General features: G+C 48.2%; 2 protein-coding genes across 15 annotated transcripts in view; one reads left to right on the plus strand and one right to left on the minus strand.

Moving 5' to 3' along the window:
* Positions 1 to 22,066, plus strand: part of LOC148662626 (uncharacterized) — a 783,119-nt gene that overhangs the window by 9,088 nt on the left and 751,965 nt on the right. For all 11 annotated transcript variants that reach the window (XR_015936828.1, XR_015936829.1, XR_015936827.1 and 8 more), the window contains exons 11-18: positions 229 to 352; positions 520 to 632; positions 910 to 963; positions 1,678 to 1,749; positions 2,682 to 2,897; positions 3,333 to 3,518; positions 4,090 to 4,305; positions 4,743 to 4,928. Coding sequence is in view for 5 of the 11 variants with exons in the window: in XM_088632182.1 (XP_088488308.1) it covers positions 229 to 352; positions 520 to 632; positions 910 to 963; positions 1,678 to 1,749; positions 2,682 to 2,897; positions 3,333 to 3,518; positions 4,090 to 4,305; positions 4,743 to 4,928 (1,167 nt within the window). In the remaining 6 variants the exon portion in view is untranslated. The remainder of the gene's footprint in view (positions 1 to 228; positions 353 to 519; positions 633 to 909; positions 964 to 1,677; positions 1,750 to 2,681; positions 2,898 to 3,332; positions 3,519 to 4,089; positions 4,306 to 4,742; positions 4,929 to 22,066) is intronic.
* LOC148662627 (RING finger protein 112-like) lies at positions 10,441 to 21,508 on the minus strand. Of its 4 annotated transcripts, none has more exons than XM_088632223.1 (16): positions 21,146 to 21,508; positions 20,279 to 20,325; positions 19,834 to 19,900; positions 19,560 to 19,704; positions 19,067 to 19,261; positions 18,803 to 18,931; positions 18,317 to 18,421; positions 18,166 to 18,216; positions 17,323 to 17,379; positions 15,518 to 15,604; positions 14,915 to 15,038; positions 14,613 to 14,725; positions 14,283 to 14,336; positions 13,686 to 13,757; positions 12,780 to 12,986; positions 10,441 to 12,384 (listed from the first exon to the last, which is right to left on the minus strand). In XM_088632223.1, the coding sequence occupies exons 3-16, from the start codon at positions 19,869 to 19,871 to the stop codon at positions 12,019 to 12,021; spliced, it is 1,743 nt and encodes a 580-aa protein (XP_088488349.1). In that variant the 5' UTR covers positions 19,872 to 19,900; positions 20,279 to 20,325; positions 21,146 to 21,508; the 3' UTR covers positions 10,441 to 12,018. The 4 variants fall into 4 exon arrangements, with proteins under 4 accessions (XP_088488349.1, XP_088488350.1, XP_088488351.1 ...); XM_088632224.1 differs by lacking the exon at positions 21,146 to 21,508 and adding an exon at positions 20,772 to 21,138; XM_088632225.1 differs by lacking the exon at positions 20,279 to 20,325.

The raw sequence follows: 22,066 nt of genomic DNA on the forward strand, positions 1-22,066 counted from the left end.
AGTGTGGGACACTCCACTCAGACTAAAGAGACTCCATTCCTCCAGCCTGTCAGTGTGGGACACTCCCTTTAGACAAAAGAGACTCAGTTACTCCTGCCTGTCAGTGTGGGACACTCCACTCAGACTAAAGAGACTCAGTTCCTTGAGGTTGAGAGCTGTATTGTTTCAGACACAGAGGGCTGGCATCCTACCCCATTCCTGAGTGGACATGTCTGTCTGTGCTTTCAGCGCCTGGAGAAGTCCGGGACAAACAAGGAGGCTCTGAGGATCCTCAAGGAGAAGAGGCCACGCTGTCACCTTATGCCCTTACCTGGGAACAAACTGCTTTGGAGCCAACAGGGAACCATGCAAGGTAAAAACCAGACAGCTCCACTCCCAGAGCAGTGTCACTGAGGAGCCACAGGGAGGCGGTGTTGAGCTGTGAAAATTAGATCCCCTAGTAATCCAGTCTAAGTTCAAGACTATAGAGCTTCAAGATCTTCAGTTGACTCATCTGTTTCCTTGTTGTGTGTTTCTAAGAAATGGATGAACAGTTTCAGCACTGCCTGAAAGAGTTCATCAACCACATTGGCCAGGTCCTGCAGATGACACGGTCAACCGTGACAGGAAAGACACTGGAAGGGAAATTCAAGGTAAGACATTATTCACTGAACCAGTCAACATCCATCACTACACCACTAGGGTACAACACCTCAAAGAGCAGCGTAAAACCAGTACAGTGCAGTAAAGCCCAGTGAGATCATGATAGAAACACAGTACAGTGCAGTAAACTACAAGTCATACAGTGTGTACAGGGTGATGCGAACCATCAGCTGTTCTAATGTGATTTCTGTCAGTTGTTGAGAATGAATTGTCACAGAAAGAGTTAAGCCCAGTGAAGCCTCACTTACCTTATTATTTTCTCTGTAGGAGATGGCACATATGATTCTGAAAAGCAACAACAGAATTTCCTCTCCTGCAGAGGTGAGTCTCTCTCTTTCCTGCTGGCCCAGACAATCTTTTAATCCTTTCTCTGTTGCTGTCTTCAGTCTGTTCAGAATAAGGAGACTCAGTTCCTCCAGCCTGTCAGCATAGGACACTCCCTTCAGACTCAAGAGACTCCGTTCCTCCAGCCTGTCAGTGCAGGACACTCCCTTCAGACTCAAGAGACTCCGTTCCTCCAGCCTGTCAGTGCAGGACACTCCCTTCAGACTCAAGAGACTCCGTTCCTCCAGCCTGTCAGTGCAGGACACTCCCTTCAGACTCAAGAGACTCCGTTCCTCCAGCCTGTCAGTGTAGGACACTCCTTTCAGACTCAAGAGACTCAGTTCCTTCAGCCTGTCAGTGTGGGACACCCCCTTCAGACTAAAGAGACTCAGTTCCTTCAGCCTGTCAGTGGGGACACTCCACTCAGAATAAAGAGACTCAGTTCCTCCAGCTTGTCAGTGTGGGACACTCTACTCAGACTAAAGAGACTCAGTTCCTTCAGCCTGTCAGTGTGGGACACTCCACTCAGACTAAAGAGACTCAGTTCCTTCAGCCTGTCAGTGTGGGACACTCCCTTCAGACTAAAGAGACTCAGTTCCTTCAGCCTGTCAGGGTAGATTATTCCTTGAAACGTGTTTCTGGGCGTCTATTATTCCAGAATACTTGTATCAATATCAGTTCTATCTGTAACCCCTTTGCTTCCTTCCCCAGCTCCTCCATGCCCTCTACCAGAAAACTCTCCAGAAGCTGAAGCAGGAGTTCACCATCTTTCTGAATGAGCAGGTAAGAGTGTGTGCGAGTGTGACAGTGTAAGTATTAGGGTGTGAGAGAGTGTGTGCACACACTCTATGTGTGTGTTTGAGTTTGGGCTTGATCATGCCCGACCCCACACAGGGGATGAGGAGGACTGTGGTACAGAAGGAGGAAGAGCTGCTGGCCTGTGTGCAGGGTGAAGTCAGTCCACAGGATTCCCAGGAGCTCTCACAGTTCTTGAGCTCTGAGCGAGTGAAGTTCCTGAAGGAATACACTCTCCTCATCATCGAGAGGGCGAAGGAGGAATTCACTAACCTGTGTGTGTATGAGCGAGACATTTTGTGTGTGAGAAACTGGGGTTGGGGGGGGTGTGAGAGAGTGTGCAGGGGAGAGTCTATGTCCGTGAGAGTGTGTGTGTATGAGCGAGAGACAGTGTGTGAAAGAGAGAGAGTATGTGAGAAACAGGGAAGTGGAAAGTGTGTGTGTGTGTGAGAGAGAGAAACTGGGAGGATGTGAGAGTGTAAGTGTGTGTGACAAACGTAGAGGGTGTGAGAGTGTGTGTGTGTGTGAGAAACAGGGAGGGTATGAGAGTGTGTGTGTGAGAAACTGGAAGGGTGTGTGTGTGTGTGTGTGTGTGTGTGTGTGTGTAATCTACTGGGCTCCACTGGGGTGTCTTCTGCTTGTGTCTGGGGTATCTTGATGTGGGTTCCTGCTGGTTTCTGGGGTATCTTGAGGTGGGCTCATGCTTGTGTCTGGGGTATCTTGAGGTGGGCTCCTGCTTGTGTCTGGGGTATCTTGAAGTGGGTTCCTGCTTGTTTCTGGGGTATCTTGAGGTGGGTTCCTGCTTGTGTCTGGGGTATCTTGAGGTGGGCTCCTGCTTATGTCTGGGGAGCCCTGAACAGTATGGGGGGCGTAGTGTGATGCCCTCTGCTCTAAAGTGACCCTGTGCTCTGTTTCCTCAGAGATCGATCATGTATGACACCACACTGGGGATGAGGAGGACTGTGGTACAGAAGGAGAAAGATCTGCTGGCCCGTGTGCAGGGTGAAGTCAGTCAGCAGGATTCCCAGGAGCTCTCACAGTTCCTGAGCTCTGAGCGAGAGAAGTTCCTGAAGGAATACAATCTCCTCATCATCGAGAGGGCGAAGGAGGACTTCACCAACTTTCTTGATGAGCAGGTGAGTGTGTCTGTGTGAGAGGGTGTGTGTGTGAGAGAAACTGGGAGGGTGAGAGAGTGTGGGAGAGAAGCTTGGAAGGTGTGAGAGTGTGTGTGATTGTTTGTATGTATGAGAGAGAGTGTGTGTGTGTGTGAGACATGGGGAGGGTGTGAGAGAGTTTGTGAGAAACGGGGAGGGTTTGTGAAAGTGAGAGAGTGTTTGTCAGTGACAGTGTGTGTGTAATCTACTGGGCTCCACTGGGGTGTCTTCTGCTTGTGTCTGGGGTATCTTGAGGTGGGCTCCTGCTTGTTTCTGGGGTATCTTGAAGTGGGTTCCTGCTTGTTTCTGGGGTATCTTGAGGTGGGCTCCTGCTTGTGTCTGGGGAGCCCTGAGCAGTTTGGGGGGCGTAGTGTGATGCCCTCTGTTCTAAAGTGACCCTGTGCTCTGTTTCCTCAGAGAAGGATCATTCACAACTGCACACAGGGGATGAGGAGGACTATGGTACAGAAGGAGGAAGAGCTGCTGGCCCATGTGACGGGTGAAGTCAGTCAGGAGGATTTCCAGGAGCTCTCACAGTTCTTGAGCTCTGAGCGAGAGAAGTTCATCATCAAGAAGGAATTCACCGACTTTCTGAATGAGCAGGTGAGTGTGTGTGTGAGAGAGAAACTGGGAGGGTGAGGGAGTGTGTGTGTTTGTGTGAGAAATGGGAAGGGTGTGAGAGTGTGGGAGAGAAACTTTGTAAGGTGTGAGAGAGTGTGTGTCATCATTTGTGTGTATTAAAGAGAGAGTGTGTGTGAGAAACGGAGGGTGTGAGAGTGTGTGTGTGAAAGAGTGTGTGTGAGAGAAACAGGGAGGGGTTGTGAATGTGAGAGAGTGTTTGTCAGTGACAGTGTGTGTGTAATCTACTGGGCTCCACTGGGGTGTCTTCTGCTTGTGTCTGGGGTATCTTGATGTGGGTTCCTGCTGGTTTCTGGGGTATCTTGAGGTGGGCTCATGCTTGTGTCTGGGGTATCTTGAGGTGGGCTCCTGCTTGTGTCTGGGGTATCTTGAAGTGGGTTCCTGCTTGTTTCTGGGGTATCTTGAGGTGGGTTCCTGCTTGTGTCTGGGGTATCTTGAGGTGGGCTCCTGCTTGTGTCTGGGGAGCCCTGAGCAGTTTGGGGGGTGTAGTGTGATGCCCTCTGCTCTAAAGTGACCCTGTGCTCTGTTTCCTCAGAGATCGATCATGTATGACACCACACTGGGGATGAGGAGGACTGTGGTACAGAAGGAGAAAGATCTGCTGGCCCGTGTGCAGGGTGAAGTCAGTCAGCAGGATTCCCAGGAGCTCTCACAGTTCCTGAGCTCTGAGCGAGAGAAGTTCCTGAAGGAATACAATCTCCTCATCATCGAGAGGGCGAAGGAGGACTTCACCAACTTTCTGGATGAGCAGGTGAGTGTGTCTGTGTGAGAGGGTGTGTGTGTGAGAGAAACTGGGAGGGTGAGAGAGTGTGGGAGAGAAGCTTGGAAGGTGTGAGAGAGTGTGTGTGATCGTTTGTATGTATGAGAGAGAGTGTGTGTGTGTGTGAGACATGGGGAGGGTGTGAGAGAGTTTGTGAGAAACGGGGAGGGTTTGTGAAAGTGAGAGAGTGTTTGTCAGTGACAGTGTGTGTGTAATCTACTGGGCTCCACTGGGGTGTCTTCTGCTTGTGTCTGGGGTATCTTGAGGTGGGCTCCTGCTTGTTTCTGGGGTATCTTGAAGTGGGTTCCTGCTTGTTTCTGGGGTATCTTGAGGTGGGCTCCTGCTTGTGTCTGGGGAGCCCTGAGCAGTTTGGGGGGCGTAGTGTGATGCCCTCTGTTCTAAAGTGACCCTGTGCTCTGTTTCCTCAGAGAAGGATCATTCACAACTGCACACAGGGGATGAGGAGGACTATGGTACAGAAGGAGGAAGAGCTGCTGGCCCATGTGACGGGTGAAGTCAGTCAGGAGGATTTCCAGGAGCTCTCACAGTTCTTGAGCTCTGAGCGAGAGAAGTTCATCATCAAGAAGGAATTCACCGACTTTCTGAATGAGCAGGTGAGTGTGTGTGTGAGAGAGAAACTGGGAGGGTGAGGGAGTGTGTGTGTTTGTGTGAGAAATGGGAAGGGTGTGAGAGTGTGGGAGAGAAACTTTGTAAGGTGTGAGAGAGTGTGTGTCATCATTTGTGTGTATTAAAGAGAGAGTGTGTGTGAGAAACGGAGGGTGTGAGAGTGTGTGTGTGAAAGAGTGTGTGTGAGAGAAACAGGGAGGGGTTGTGAATGTGAGAGAGTGTTTGTCAGTGACAGTGTGTGTGTAATCTACTGGGCTCCACTGGGGTGTCTTCTGCTTGTGTCTGGGGTATTTTGAGGTGGGCTCCTGCTTGTGTCTGGGGTATCTTGACGTTAGCCCCGAGCAGTTCAGAAGACGTAGTGTGCTGCCCTCTGCTGTAAAACGACCTTGCGCCCTGTTTCCTTAGAGAAAGATCAAGCAGAGAAAGACCTGCTTGTTTTTGGTGGTGTCCTGGGCAGCGAGTTCCTGCTTGTTTTTGGGGTGTCCTGGGGCAGCCACTTGCTTATTTCTGAGGTGTCCGGGGGAAGGTCAGAGGACGTAGGGATGACCGTTTGCTCTGAAGTGACCTAGCTCTCCTTTTTCCATAGGGAAAGGTACGGCTGAAACTTCCAAACAAGATGAAGAAGACAGTGAAGAGAAAAGAGAAGGAGCTGCTGGACTGTGTGAAGGGCCAAATCAAATCCAGACAGGATTTCGAGGAGTTTGAAAAGTATATGGCTGCGGAGTGCAAGACATTCCTGAAGAAACACAAAACAAAGTTTGGCGTGAAGGTGGCCTGTATAGTGGCCGGGTCTGTGCTGACCGCGACTGGGGGTGTGGCCGGAGGCCTGGTTGTCGGTGGCGTTATTGCTGCGGAGGTTGGGGTTGGGGTGGCAGCTAATGCAGGGGTGGGGGCGTTGTCAGCCATCATCAAGTTCTTCAAGACGAAGACAAAGACGAAGTCACAGTGACACCCATCCTCTCGGAACCCCGAGCCAGAGCCACAGAGAGACTTCTCCTCAGACTTCACTGGTGCAAGGTAACTTCTCCCCAGATCTACAGCTGTGAATTGAGACTTCACTGGTGCAGGGTAACTTCTCCCCAGGTGTACAGTTGTGAATTGAGACTTCACTGGTGCAGGGTAACTTCTCCCCAGGTCTACAGTTGTGAATTGAGACTTCAATAGTGCAGGGTAACTTCTCCTCAGGTCTACAGTTGTTATGAATCCTCAATAGTGGAGAGAAATGTCTCCTCAGGCCTACAGCTAGCAGGACCTATAAGCCTGCCTGACAGGTTTTTGAACTCGAGTGCAGACAGGACTCTTTGTGTACTTCATGTTTCAGGATGATTGTGCCTTTCAGAGATTAAAATGAATAAAAACGAAATATCTTAGTTGTCTGTGGGTTTTCAGTCTGACTCCAGCAATTTCCACTGGACTTTGAAATATCTCTGTGCTTCGTCACTAAACTACAACTCCATTCTACCCACAATCCTCCCAGAAGAAGCCCACATGACCACAGGAGAACATGCAAACTGCACCCAGATAACACCCCAGGACCAGAACTGAAATCAAGGCACCAGTGGCGCGAGACAGCAATACTAACAACGGCTTGGTTTAAGATCTGATGTTTTCACACTGCTGCCTTCAAGCTGTTGTGCAGCAAAGCCCTCTCTGTCAGAATTGTATTTCAAGTCTAAGTTCTGAAACTAATTGTCTCTTCTAGAAAATCAAACTGCAATTAAAATGCTGCCGAGCCTGTTGAGTCAATTTAGTCAAACAGAAAACATACAGCTGATGCATATATATATATACATACATCTGCATTCATAATATTGGGAACTATGATAAAAAGAAAAGAGACAGTAATCTCTTGGTATAAGTTGAAAGACCAGTGTCGCAGTATTCCCAGAGCAATCCCAGACAGCCTGAGTGAGGAGACCCTGCAGTCAGACTGGAGCACTGTCTCCCCTGCAGTCACACTGCCCTGCGGACACAACACACAACAACACAGATTGGCAATTTCACCAGTACAAAAAGTGAAAGATTCTACACACACCTTGTACTGGGAGAACTGTACTCTACACACACCTTGTACTGGGAGAACTGTACTCTACACACACCTTGTACTGAGAGATCTGGACTCTACACACACCTTGTACTGAGAGAACAGGACTCTACACACACCTTGTACTGAGAGAACAGGACTCTTCACACACCTTGTACTGAGAGAACAGGACTCTTCACACACCTTGTACTGAGAGAATTGGACTCTACACACACCTTGTACTCATCCATCCATGGTGAGGAGATGTCCAAAGTAGCTGACTTCAGTGGCGCAGATCGTGCTTTTCTCTGGGTTGAGTCGGACTCCTCGCTCTCGGGACCGTTGTAGCATAGTGCGAAGGTCCCTGTCGTGTTCCTCCTTGGTTCTCCCATAGACCAAGATGTCATCAACAATCGCTGTAACGCCTTCGAGGCCTTCACATGTCTCATGGATTTTCCGCTGAAACTCGTCTTGAGCTGGGCAGGCGTAGGAATCTGTTGAACGTGTTGAACGTGGTTAGTTTTGATGACTCTTCTGTGAGCTTGCCAGCCCAATAACCTGACCTAGCATCCAGGACACTGAAATAGCGCGCTCCAGCCAACTTTGGTGTAATGTCCTCAAACGTCGGCAAGGGGTAGTGTGGACGTTTGATAGCCTTGTTCAGATCCCTTGGATCAAGGCATACTCGGAGTTTACCCATGCGAGGTTTCTCCACCACCACAAGTGCATTAACCCATTCCATTGGCTCTGTGACTCTGGCAATGATGCCGGACTTCTCCATGTTGTGCGACTCCTCCTTAAGACGGCTCCGCAGTGCATGAGGTATGCGTCTCGGTGGGTATACTACAGGAACTGCATTTGGTTTGAGGTGGATAGTGCATTCACCTGCAAAAAGCCCAATTCCTGTAAAGACATCTGCAAAATCTTGTAAGATTGGCTTTGTCTCAGTGGGAGGGGTGGTCACAGATAAGACTAGTTTAATAAGGTCCATGTCTAAACATGCTTTTAGTCCGAGTACTGGAGGTGCATGAGTGTCTACAATATAAAAGTCCAGACACATTTCTCTGTCCTTGTACTTGCATTTCAGGGTGCATGCGCCTTTTACAGCCAGTTACTATCCGCCATAACCTGACAGTCTGCGAGACGTGGGCTGCAGCACAGCGTCACTTTTAAACTTGTCATATTCAAGCAGAGGAACGACGCTAACCTGAGCACCTGTATCTAACTTCAACTTTATTCCCGTTTGTGCGTTTCCTTTGATGTCTACCAAAACCTGTTCAATGGCGGAGCTCGGGTTTTTCGTGCGACACACTGAGTCGACGCACAGCTCCACGTCTTCGGATTCCGGGCTTTTTCCCCAAACCCCTTTCCCTCGTCTGGAGCGGCTCGCTTTTGCAAAGTGGTTCAATTTCCCCACACGTTAGGCGCCGCTTGCCTTCTGCCGGGCAAACGTCCTGTTCGCCGTGAGCCTTATTTGGCACTGGGCTCCCCACTCCGGTCTAGCGCCTCCTGCTCGGGCGGGTTTCTCAGCTGAACTGCGAGTCCCCGCGCTCTCGCGCGGGCTGCGCGCGCTGCTGCTGCTGCTGCTGCCCCTCGTTCTCTGCTGGGTTTTGCGCCGAGTCGTGAGACCCAACGACGCCTATGGCCCCGTCTGGCGTCAATTCCGAACCGACGCTCGACGGCTTTTCTCTTCCCTGTCGGTGAACGTACTCCGGAAACGATGCGGTCCCTTACCAGCCCCCGTTTACTATCCGAGTAATTCCAGTCCTTCGACAGGGAGCCGCGGCTCTGTCACAAAACTGTCCGACCGGTTCGCCGGCTCCCCGTACTCTCTCGTGAAATCTATATCGAGCAAAACGTAACGTTCGTTTTCGGCTGAACGTGCGCTTCAAAACGGTCATGATGGGTTTCGGGTACCTTCGCCTCCTCCGCGTCCGGTGTCCGTGTGTTGTGTACGTCTCTGCCCTTCTCTCCGACCCCCAGGAGAAGATACCCGCAGAGCTCTTCCTGTCCTGTCGTCTTGAGCCCGTTAGCTCCTGCGTCCACTCTGGCCTGTTACCCTGAGCAACCGTTATTCCCGCTCAGCCCTCCACCAATCAACATGCAGTTTCACTGCTGACGCACACAAACATCACATCCCCTTTCTTTTCATTTGAGTTAGGGACCAACACAAGAATAACTACCTCTTGTAGTCCTAGTGAGCTACTTTGCAAAAAGTTACCTAAGCAACGCTTACTGCGCGCTTCACTTAACATCAGGATCATAACGCTATAAAAACAAACAATAACTTAACATGGCTAGCCCTCAGCTACTTGCTGACATCAGTATATTTCAACTCCTATGTAATGACTTAAACCCTTTCAACAACAACCACCAAAACTTTTCATGACCTATCAGTACAGTTGCAATTACAATGTTTTGTTATTATGATTATGGCAGCGATCCGCCTACACCCTTTACATTTATAGGTCCAGTACGGTTCTGGGCTTCACCTCGCGTCGGGATTTAGTGCGGTAATAGGCGGAGAGTGAATCTGTCTCTGGCACTTCTGGGATGAGCGGCTCAGCGTCTGTGTACTCAAGGCACCAGAGCCACGAGACAGCAATACTAACAACGGCTTGGTTTAAGATTTGATGTTTTCACACTCCTGCATTCAAGCTGTTGTGCAGCAAAGCCCTCTCTGTCAGAATTGTATTTCAAGTCTAAGTTCTGAAACTAATTGTCTCTCCTAGAAAATCAAACTGCAATTAAAATTCTGCCGAGCTTGTTGAGTCAATTTAGTAAAACAGAAAACATACAGCTGATGTATATCTATACACACCTGCATTAATAATATTGGGAACTATGAAAAATAATAAAAAATAAAGGAGACAGGAATGCAGGATATAATCATGCAGATCTGAGAGCAGCCTCTCATACAGATCTGTGAGTAACCTCTCCACCGAGATGATAAATGCAATGAGTTTTATACAGCACATTCACACAGGAAAGCTCATTCTAAATGTCCATATTAGGAGTTGTTTTTCTCTCTACCGACATTTCTTTGTAATTGACCACGTTCTTCTTAAGAAGCAGTTTCACCTTGCATACAGACAAAAGGACGTGTATAAATAAAAGGTGTGAAATGAGCTGGACATTCTGCTGTTGTAGCATTAATATCAAAAAGTCAAATAATATGCTTGCAATTGCTCTTTCATACGGTGGCTGGGTGAAAGGCATTTTTCAAAACCACCTAGTCACTATCTGATACACTTTAAAAAAGGTAAATGCTAAAATTCTTCTCTGCACCAATGAAGTCTCAATTCACAACTGTACACCTGGGGAGAAGTTACCCTTGTAGGCAACCTCTCATGAGGCACCAATAACTGTAGGGGTTTGTGCATTTACTGGGACAATTAGTCACAAAAATGATTCTTTGATGGTATTAAAATCCAACCTTGTGGGATAACTCAAACAATGCACACACATGGATCCTATAACTTGAGAATACATTTATTAATACATAAAATGTGCATATAAACATAACAGATCTTATCGAGAGGGTTAGCAGAATACAAAAGGTATATTCAATCATGAAGAGTTACAATCACCAAAAGGGACATACAGTACATTCAGTATATCATTCATTTAGACCGTTTCGTAAATGAACTTGGTTACAACTTCTACACCAGACACTCAAAAGCAAGTACATGACTCATAGGAATAATAATAATAATTGCTTACACTTATATAGAGCTTTTCTGGACACTCCACTCAAAGGTCATGGGGAATCCCACTACCACCACCAATGTGCAGCCCCACCTGGATGATGCGACGGCAGCCATAGTGCGCCAGAACGCTCCCCACACAGCAGCTCTCAGTGGGGAGGAGAGCAGAGTGATGAAGCCAGTTCAGAGATGGGGGATTATTAGGAGGCCAGATTGGTAAGGGCCAATGGGAAATTTGGCCAGGACGCCGGGGTTACACCCCTACTCTTTTCGGGAGACGCCCTGGGATTTTCAATGACCACAGAGAGTCAGGACCTCGGTTTTACGTCTCATCCAAAGGACAGCGCCTGTTTACACTATAGTGTCCCAGTCGCTATACTGGGGCATTAGGACCCACACGGACCGCAGGGTGAGCGCCCCCTGCTGGCCCCACTAACACCTCTCCCAGCAGCAACCTTAGTTTTTCCCAGGAGATCTCTCCTCCAGGTACTGACCAGGCTTATACCTACTGAGCTTCCCTGCCCTGCCCTACCAGTTCCTGATTGGCTGAGGATGAGTAACAATGCACTCTGACCTTAGGGTTGTAAACAAACTTGGGATGAGACTCTCCCAGAATCTCCCAGACAGTAAGGCTCCAGAGATTACCATTTATTAGGGTGGTGTCTCAGCTTTTGGACTTGTTCCTTATCAGGACACTCTATCAGCTAGAAAAACACCTTAATTGTGAACCAAATGGAGTGGCCTCTCTAAGCCTTGCCACTACACCCTGCACCAGTGAAGTCTCACTTCACAACTGTAGATCTGGGGAGAAGTTACCCTGTGCTAATGAACGCTCAATTAATGAAGGTCTGAGGAAAAAAATTAATTTGTACTAGCTAATTATTTCTTTGCTATAGGTGCTGTAGAGTCATATAAAAGACTCAAACCCACCTGACTGAGCAAAGTGTTTAAGGGCTTGTGCTGGTTTGAGTCTCTGTAACAGGGGAAGGAGAGAAATCCAGATGATTTCTGTTCCCACCACAGCAGGAGGGCTGCTGGACAGGGTTCATATCAAGGTCTGTAGGAGAACGTTGGGCACTGTTGACACAGAGAGGGAGTCATCAGCACCAATGGGCTCTAGTGCATGTCCAGGAATTTCCTCATTACTGAAAACTCCGCCTGGTGCTGTAGCGCCCCCTACTGTTCACCCCTCTGCACAGCGCACAGTGGTTCCCATGTCTGCACTGGTCAGCTGACTGCCTCTGCACCCTGTACCTGTGGTCACTAGTGAAGAAAAGACACCTGAGGATTAAGAATGGATTCGATAGTCTCTCTGTGGGTCTGGCTCGGGGTTCGAGAGGGTGGGTGTCACTGTTCCAGCTCTGGCTTCGTCTTCGTCTTGAAGAACTTGACGATGACTGACAACACCCCCACCCCCGCACTAGTTGCCACCCCAACCCCAGTGTTTACTGCAATAATGCCTCCGACAACCAGGCCTCCAGCCGCGCCCGCAGTCGCGGTCAGAAAAGACCCGACCACTATACAGCCCACCTTCAGGCGAAACTTTGTTTTGTGTTTCTTCAGGAACGTCTCGCACTCCGCAGCCATATACTTTTCAAACTCCTCGAAATCCTGTCTGGATTCGATTTGTTCCGGCACGCAGTCCAGCAGCTCCTTCTCCTTTCTCTCCACTGTCTCCTTCATCGTGCCTGGACGTGTCAGCAGTAACTTTCCCTGTGGAAAAGGCGGAGCAAGGTCACTTCAGAACAAACGGTCGTCCCTACATCCTCTGACCTTCCCCCGAACACCTCAGAATTAAGCAAGTGGCTGCCCCAGGACACCCCAAAAACAAGCAGGAGCTCGCTGCCCAGGACACCCCAAAAACAAGCAGGAGCTCGCTGCCCAGGACACCCCAAAAACAAGCAGGTATTTCTCTGCTTGATCTCTCTCTAAGGAAACGGGGTGCAAGGTCGTTTTACAGCAGAGGGCATCACACTACGTCTTCTGAACTGCTCAGAGCTCACCTCAAGATACCCCAGACACAAGCAGAAGACACCCCAGTGGAGCCCAGTAGATAACACACACACTCTCACCCTCCCAGTTTCTCTCATGCACACACACACACTCACCTGCTCATTCAGAAAGTTGATGAATTTCTCCTTCGCCTTCTTGATGATGAGGGGAGTGTTTTCCTTCAGGAACTTCTCTCGCTCAGAGCTCAAGAACTGTGAGAGCTCCTGGAAATCCTGCGGACTGACTTCACGGTCCAGCAGATCTTTCTCCTTCTGCTCCACATTCCCCTTTATCTCCAGTGTGGTGTCGTGCATGAGTGATCTCTGAGGAAACAGAGCACAGGGTCACTTTAGAGAAGAGGGCATCACACTACGTCCCCCAAACTGCTCAGGGCTCCCTAGAAACCAGCAGGAGCCCACCTCAAGATACCCCAGAAACCAGCAGGAGCCCACCTCAAGATACCCCAGACACAAGCAGGAGCCCACCTCAAGATACCCCAGAAACCAGCAAGAGCCCACCTCAAGATACCTCAGAAACCAGCAAGAGCCCACCTCAAGATACCCCAGAAACCAGCAGGAGCCCACCTCAAGATACCCCAGAAACCAGCAGGAGCTCACCTCAAGATACCCCAGACACAAGCAGAAGACACCCCAGTGGAGCCCAGTAGATTACACACACACTGTCACTGAGAAACACTCTCACACCCTCCCAGTTTCTCACACACACATACTCATTCAGAAAGTTGGTGAAGTCCTCCTTCGCCCTCTTGATGATGAGGAGATTGTATTCCTTCAGGAACTTCTCTCGCTCAGAGCTCAAGAACTGTGAGAGCTCCTGACTTCACTCTGCACACGGGCCAGCAGATCTTCCTCCTTCTGTACCACAGTCCTCCTCATCCCCTGTGTGGGGTCGGGCATGATCAAGCCCAGGCGCTCAAACATACACAGTGTGTGCACACAATCTCTCACACACTCTCACACCCTAATACTTACACCCTTTGTCTCACACACACACTCTCTTACCTGCTCACTCAGAAAGATGGTGAACTCCTGCTTCAGCTTCTGGAGAGTTTTCTGGTAGAGGGCATGGAGGAGCTGGAGGAGGAAGCAAAGGGGTTACAGATAGAACTGATATTGATACAAGTATTCTGGAATCAAAGACACCCAGAAACATGTTTCAAGGAGTTATCTACCCTGACAGGCAGAAAGAACTCTTCAGTCTGAAGGGACTGTCCCACACTGACAGGCTGAAGGAACTGAGTCTCTTTAATCTGAAGGGAGTGTCTCACACAGACAGGCTGAAGGAACTGAGTCTCTTTAGTCTGAAGGGAGTGTCTCACACCGACAAGCTGGAGGAACTGAGTCTCTTTAGTCTGAAGGGAGTGTCTCACACCGACAGGCTGGAGGAACTGAGTCTCTTTAGTCTGAAGGGAGTGTCTCACACTGACAGGCTGGAGGAACTGAGTCTCTTGAGTCTGAAGGGAGTGTCTTGAGTCTGAAGGGAGTGTCTCACACTGACAGGCTGAAGGAACTGAGTCTCAATATTCTGAACAGACTAAAGACAGCAACAGGGAAAGGATTAAAAGATTTTCTGGGTCAGCAGGAAAGAGAGAGACTTACCTCTGCAGGGGAGGAAATTCTGTATTTGCTTTTCAGAATCACATGTGCCATCTCCTACAGAGAACATAATAAGGTAAGTGAGGCTTCACTGGGCTTAACTCTTTCTGTGACAATTCATTCTCAACAACTGACAGAAATCACATTAGAACAACTGATGGTTCGCATCACCCTCTACACACAGTATGACTTGTAGTTTACTGCACTGTACTGTTTCTACCATTATCTCACTGGGCTTTACTGCACTGTACTGGTTTCTACGCTGCTCTTTGAGGTGTTGTACCCTAGTGGTGTAGAAATGGATGTTGATTGGTTCAGTGAAGAATGTCTTACCTTGAATTTCCCTTCCAGTGTCTTTCCTGTCATGGTTGACTGTGTCGTCTGCAGGACCTGGCCAATGTGGTTGATGAACTCTTTCAGGCAGTGCTGAAACTCTTCATCCATTTCTTAGAAACACACAACAAGGAAACAAATGAGTCAACTGAAGATCCTGAAGCTCTATAGTCTTGAACGTAGACTGGACTACTAGGGGATCTAATTTTCACAGCTCAACACCGCCTCCCTGTGGCTCCTCAGTGTCACTTGTCAATGGGATCAGGTCAGCTGCTCTGGGAGTGGAGCTGTCCGGTTTTTACCTCGCATGGTTCCTTGTTGGCTCCAAAGCAGTTCGTGTCCAGGTAAGGGCATAAGGTGACAGAGTGGCCTCTTCTCCTTCAGGATCCCCAGAGCCTGCTTGTTTGTCCCGGAGTTCTCCAGGCACTGAAAGCACAGACAGACATGTCTAATCAGGAAAGGGGTAGGATGCCAGCCCTCTGTGTCTGAAACAATACAGCTCTCAGCCTGAAGGAACTGAGTCTCTTTAGTCTGAAGGGGGTGTCCCACACTGACAGGCTGGAGGAACTGAGTCTCTTTTGTCTGAATGGAGTGTCCCACACTGACAGGCTGGAGGAACAGAGTATCTTTAGTCTGAAGGGAGTGTCCCACACCAACAGGCTGGAGGAACTGAGTCCCTTCAGTCTGAAGGGGGTATATCACACCCCAAGGCTGGAGGAACTGAGTCTCTTTAGTCTGAAGGGAGTGTCCCACACTGACGGGCTGGAGGAACTGAGTTTCTTTAGTCTGTGGTCTGTAGGTGGCACTGTTGTACCTCCTGACCAGTCTAGAGAATCAGTACCTCTCTGTCGTTCTCAGTACAAGTCAGGGCTATATATATATAAGGTCCACAGTACGTCTCCTACCTGGATTATTCTCTCCAGGTGTTGGGATCCTCCAGACTGTCCACATTCTTGAGTTTGTGTCCAGTCCCGCACCAGGAAATATAACCCCTTTATTAGAGATTGAGAAAGATCTCATATCAGCTCACCTTACAAAGTCATGAAATCTTATCTATCTCTATAGAAGAGCCTCTGTCAGCTCAAGTAATAACACGTGCTTGAGAATGATTCAAATCGTTCTTGTCCCAAGAGATTGATTAGCTTAATCAATACTCTGATTGAATGCTGACTGCTGTTATTGAATGCTGACTGCTGTTATGATGCCTGCAAGTCTGCTTTCTTCCAAGTGGACACTGCATGCCTTAGTAAACTGGTATTGCTAATTAAATCCACCAGCTGCCTATGAGTCTGCCTACGAGTCTGCTATATACCCTCCATTTCTTGTGTTTTATTTCAATCCTGTCTCTCCTCTCCCTGCCCTGTTGTCCTCAACACAATAACCTCTTCAAACCCTTATAAGACAGTCAGACAGCACAGAAACTGCCCTGGTCAAAGTCCCTAACAATCTGTTTATGGCTTCAGACTCTGTTTCTCTTCCTATCCTTATACTTCTAGAGTTCACTGCTGCTTTCGTTACTGTTAACCATGAGATCTTACTCTCTCATGTTGAGCCTGTGTTTGCAGTTTCTGACACTGCTCCCAAATGGTTCAGGTCTTATCTGATGCTGGGGTCTCTACTATTCAGCATTGACCTCTATCTACGTGGTCGGTTATTAAGATCACATGGTCTCGTCTGTCATTTCTACGCTGATGATGTTTAAATCTATCTGTACTAAGCCTGACACTGAAGTGGCTGTCTCTGCACTGACTGCATCTCTAATATAAAAGCCTGGGTGACTCCAAATTTCCTTAGCTTAAACTACAACAAGACTGAAATCATGCTGCTCAGCACCTGTGTACTACTATGGTAAAGCCAGTGTAGTAGCCCTGTCTGTGGACAGCACTGTGCTGAAATTTCAATCAAAAATGAGGAATTTAGGAGTGACCCTAGCTTGACTTCCTGATCAGATGCAAAAGTGATCACATTACTCCTATCCTGGAGTCCCTGCACTGGCTTCCTGTCAGGTTTCATATCAACTTCAAAATCCTCCTGCTCACCTATAAGGCTCTGCATGGCTTGGCACCTCAGTACCTGTCTGAGCTATTATCGCCCTACTCCCCACCTCACAACCTTCGCTCTTCTAACTCTGCTCTCCTAACTGTCTCCCAAGCATGTCTACACTCCATGGGTGACAAGGCCTCTCCTGCTCTGCCCCAGAGCTCTGGAAATGTATCCCCAAGTACATCAGAGAATCACACTCCCTGAGCTCTTTCCAATCTAGAATCAAAACCTTTCTGTTCTGAAAGGCTTTTATTGAACCAATTACTTACTTTTACTTAATTAGTGACTACTGCTGCACCTCGAACCACCTGTCTTACTTATTTGTTATTTTATATACTTTGGCATTTGCTTATAATGGTTTTCTAAAGTTAAGAACTTTGAGATGCTACATAAAACAAAGTAGTTCAGGTGGGGAGCTGCGTCAGCATGTGTAGGCTGCAAAGGAACAAGTAACAGGTTTATTCCCTGCTGAAAAGAGAAGAGAGAAAACAGAAACGTTTCTTCTCTTTTCAGCCTGGAATTAACCTATTATTTGTTCCTTTACATAAAATAAAGTTTATTATAACATGTTTTTTTTACATGTCCAGGTAAGAGAGACATCACCTGGTTTGCAGGTGATAAAACAGATCTGATCTTTTTTCTGTTCACTGAAGAGTCAAGTTCGTACCTGAAAATACTGCAGGTCAAAGGCGCCTCCCCCCTTTTCTACCACAAGATGCAGCAGCTGCAAACAGAGTAAACACAGGCCATCTGTTATTCAGAGACAGAGAGAGACAGCCATCGGTTCTCTCTCTTAAAACTGTCTGTAATTGCAGAGTTAATTATCTCTGTTTTGGCAACTGTGTAATTACCACTCATGCCAATACTCCTGAGACACAATTTGAACCTGTCAGTCAGACAGTCTGATAGAGACACAGGCACTCATAAAAACAAACATGGATGCGCATATAAAACAAATCTACAAATACAATCACATACTGTACAGAGGCAGACCCCGCATTGGGCGGAGTGGTGGCTCTGTGGCTAAGGAATCCAGCCGACAGAGGAATCCAACTCCGTTGGGCCCCTGAGCAAGGCCCTTAACCCCAGCTGTTACAGGGGCGCTGCACAATGGCTGACCCTGTACTCTGACCCCCAGCTTCTCTCCCTGTCTGTGTCTCATGGAGAGCAAGCTGGGGTCTGCGAAAAGAGGAATTCTGAATGCAAGAAATTGTATAGGGGCTAATAAAGAAACATTATCATTATTGGGAAAGATGGGACTGGCCTACTCATATAGCCGTGTGAGGGAAACCAGGCAGCACAGAGCATCACACACAACAGCACCTCGAGTCATGCAGTGCTGCACTCAATGCCACATGTCACCAGCAGGGGGCGAACTCACACCCCGGTCCACAGTCCCAGCTGAAGGACCTGTGATACCGAGAGGCTCCTGGTTTCAGCCACCAGCTGCACCTCAGGATGAGTGCTGCGCGGCACACTGGGGGGATAAGACCGCGGCTGAGCGCTGTACCTCCAGGTAGTCCAGGTCTGTTGTCTTCACATCAGCGTGGACGTTGAAGATCTGGGAGAGAGGACGGGGGGGGGGACACATGAGCTCTCTGGGACGTAGCAAGGGGCTCACAGTCACCCCGGAAGGTGGGACAAGGCTCCACAATTCTCACCACGTGCGAGCTGAGAAAGACGCTCAGGGCACACAGCTTCACGCTCAGCTCCACCTCCCGCGACAGATCCACGGAGCCCTCAGTGTCCACTAGGAAGACAGCCAACTGGACAGAGGGGACAGAGACAGAGTGTTCAGAGCAGAGCTGCAGTGGTCATCTGTCTCCCCCCTCCCCTCCAGTACCAAGACACAGCTGGAAGAGCTTTACACAAAGGGTGGGGGCAGTGTGGAGCAAGCTGCCCAGCCAGTGGCTCAATGAGCTACAGTACTAACTACCTAAACCTTCCCACTCTTGAGCAGAGAACGGTTTCCGGTTTGTCACACAGATGCCCCGAGTGTGGACAAAGGGGTCCCAGGGGTTTGGTGAGGGGCAGAAGAGCTCTTGTTCCTGCCTATTCTGTGAAAGACTTAGCTGGACCAGCGCCTGTCTGAGCCATCGAGTCGTACCCCCTACAACAGACAAATTCCCAGCTCGGACGGTACTTGCCTTGCCCTCCTGCGTCTCCAGGAACAGAGGCTGGCTCCAGATGAACACACCCTTCGTCATGGTCTCAGTTCCAGACCCCCACTCGAACCCTCGCAGAGGCTCACTGTCACTCATCCTGTCCCACTCGTCCTGAGTTCACAAGAAAGGGAGCTTTCACAACCAGGGCCATAAGACCCTGCTTTACACAGAGAGTGGTGGGGGTGGGATGTCAGGGCCATAAGACCCTGCTTTACACAGAGACTGGAGGGGGTGGGGTGCTCTCACCATGTTAGACAGCTTGCGCAGGAGGTAGTTGAGGAGGAAGGACTTGCCCTTCCTCCTCTCCCCGACAATAGACACCACGCAGACCGGAGTCTCCCTCACATCTGAGCACAGGAAGCACTGCTGAAGGACGTCCTCTTGGAACAGGAGGGTGCCATCAGAGCTGACCTCAACCAGCTGAATGGGCCTGCCAGGGCCCTGGAGGTGGAACACATTTAAAACTGAGACCAGGAGGCATTTAACTTTACACAGAGGGTAGTGGTTAGCGTGCTTGCCACTGCACAAGGATCACAGGTCAGTTAATGTCCACCCATCCCACGGTGTACACTTTGCACCTGCAACACCAGGATTCCCCAGCAGGGCGGCGCAAGTGCATCTGGGTTTCAAAATGCCCCCTGTAGCCTGGTTGGCAGGCTGGTGGCGTCATCAAGAAGAGACCCAGCGTTCCATAAGCCAGCCTCTGTGTCACCCAGCAGAAAACAAAACCACAACTCGCCTCCTCTCTCGTGAACTCGTGGTCACACTGGATAATTTCAGGCATGGAGGAACTGCCCAAGGAGCTGGAGCACTGAGGCTCTGACAGCAGGGGGCTTTCTACCTCCTCCTGCTCAGGCTCAGGAATCAGGGGGTCTAAAGACATGCTGGAGCAGAGGAGAGAGAGACCGAGACGCAATCAGAGCCACTCCAGAACCAAAGACAGCACAGGAGTTGAATTGCCGGACCAGCTGTCCTGGACCTGAGATGCATTTGAGTTTAAATCGTAATAGTACCTTCTCTCCGACAGGTTATGAGAATTAGAATTGCCCATGACTGCTACTGTCCCAAGTCACAATAATCCTGTTTATACAAAGAAAAAACAGGAACAAGGACCAATTCAAGCATGATTGCATAAATAAATACACACACTGACAGCTCAGAGCAGGGTAACACACAGTACTGATCACACACTGACAGATCAGAGCAGGGTAACACACAGTAGCAATCACACACTGACAGATCAGAGCAGTGTAACACACAGTACTGATCACACACTGACAGATCAGAGCAGGGTAACACACAGTATCAATCACACACTGACAGCTCAGAGCAGGGTAACACACAGTATCAATCACACACTGACAGCTCAGAGCAGTGTAACACACAGTATCAGTCACACACTGACAGATCAGAGCAGGGTAACACAGTATCAGTCAGTGATCCTGTATCTTATATTACCTGTTTCTGTCCTGCTTCTGTCCTGGTTATTGTTGTAAAAGGTGGCTCTACAAAATGTTAAAATGTGGGGATTGAATATTTATACAAACAGCAGATTTTTTATTTTTCTTAAGAATATTTCCTAACATAAAACAGTCACATTAGAATAATTAATGTTGCATTTCAATTCTTAGAAATATAAATATCACAGAGAACTGAATTTCAATGTAGGATTTGTAATTCAGTCAAATGAGAGAATTAGTCAAGGGTCTGAATACTTTTGAAAGGTCCTGTATATGTAGAAATAAATTCAAACCTGTACATTCTTCATTCCTAGGCAGTATTTCCAATAACCCTTCGTAATATCAAGGCCTGTCATCCTTTTTAACTTTTTTTTTCACACCTTTTGTTCTACCTTCACAGTTACATCAGTGAATTTTAGCCTGAAGTTGTTTTGGTCATTACTCACGGCAACACTGCATTAGAAAAAAAAAATCATTTAATTTCTACTTACATCTGCGACAAATCAGTCCAGGTTGTAGTCATGTGTGTAACCATTATGAAAAAGGTTTTTTTTTGTTTTTTTCATGTTTTTCAAGCATTCACTTCAAAATATGTTTTTTGTCAGATTACTTTATGTACTTTATTACGACTGTATAACACAATTAAAACACCTGAAGTAGGCTTCACAGCCGAAACGTTGTGCGTTTTCTTTCTTCTGTTTTCAGCAGAGAATAAACCTATTACTTCTTCCAAAGCACTTCATTGCCGACAACACCGCTGTATGCCACACTATTCGTGCATTGATCAATAAATAAACCCTGATTGATTGATTGATTTCAATTAGAACACGTCAATAAATATCGCAGTGAATGAATACAACCTTACCAGCTGTTCCAACACTCCTGGTGATTCCTGAAGAGTCAAAATACCTCTCAAATCCGTAACGTCTGGCCTCAGGTCTTCGACTCAGCCACCACCTCCCTCAGTTTAATTCGGACTCGTTAATCCACCCGATTCTCACAGGTTGGTTTCTGATTGGATCAACCACATGTTTCCTTTTATCCGAAATGACCGTAAAATCTGTGGGAGAACCAACTCCAACACGGGTGGGTACAGCAGGAGAAGAGACTCTTTTTTTTACTCTGTTTTCTGTTGATAACCCACCATTTAATTCTTCTTGATGCTGGCGGTGAAGACGGATCTGCCGTTCAACAGCTTGCAAGCTCCTGAACTGACGACCGCACAGCACAAGCAGGAAGGTGCAGCAGGAAGCACAGAGCGACAACAAAAAAACCAAGACGTCAACGCGAAAGGTCGAAGTCTTGTTTTTTTTTTTTTAAATGAGATCGGAAAGTATCAGATCTGGTTGAAAACTTGGTCAACTGTTCAACCCCTGAAATGTTTCAATTGTACCAGCGTGAGGGATGCCAGGCCCACCGATCAACGCAGTGTACAGAAACGGATTAGCAGGGCAAACAATAAAGTAATTTTCCGTTTTCAGGCAACATTTCCTGTGTTTGTTGTGGATGGGCAAATACTGTGAGCTATGAAGGACCATGTGCACGCTGCCCTTATTAATTCAATTCAATTTATATAGCGCCTTTCACAGCAAGGTTGCCCCAAGGCGCTTAACGATACATTTTGTCAATACTGTCCGATTAGACAGTGTCAATTCTCCGACAGGAATGGGATGGTCGTTTTCAACAGGTGCGTACAGCGCCCAGCGTCACGGGCTTACCAAATACATCCAGAAAGTGTCTTAATATCCAAAATCTGAAGTTAAAAAAAAAATCGCTCCGTTTTAGG

This window comes from Lepisosteus platostomus, chromosome 5 (assembly GCF_059453375.1).
Source record: "Lepisosteus platostomus isolate fLepPlt1 chromosome 5, fLepPlt1.hap1, whole genome shotgun sequence".
Classification (NCBI taxonomy): Eukaryota; Metazoa; Chordata; class Actinopteri; order Semionotiformes; family Lepisosteidae; genus Lepisosteus; species Lepisosteus platostomus.

Bases quoted from the DNA above. Each gene is read 5' to 3' on its own strand.
- LOC148662627 (XM_088632225.1), bottom strand. From the start codon at position 19,871: ATGGGCAATTCTAATTCTCATAACCTGTCGGAGAGAAG. The intron at 18,217-18,316 runs GTGAGAATTGTG...CCTCTCTCCCAG, and splicing joins TCTTTCTCAGCTCGCACGTG to ATCTTCAACGTCCACGCTGA. The intron at 17,380-18,165 runs GTACAGCGCTCA...CTCTGTTTGCAG, and splicing joins CAGACCTGGACTACCTGGAG to CTGCTGCATCTTGTGGTAGA.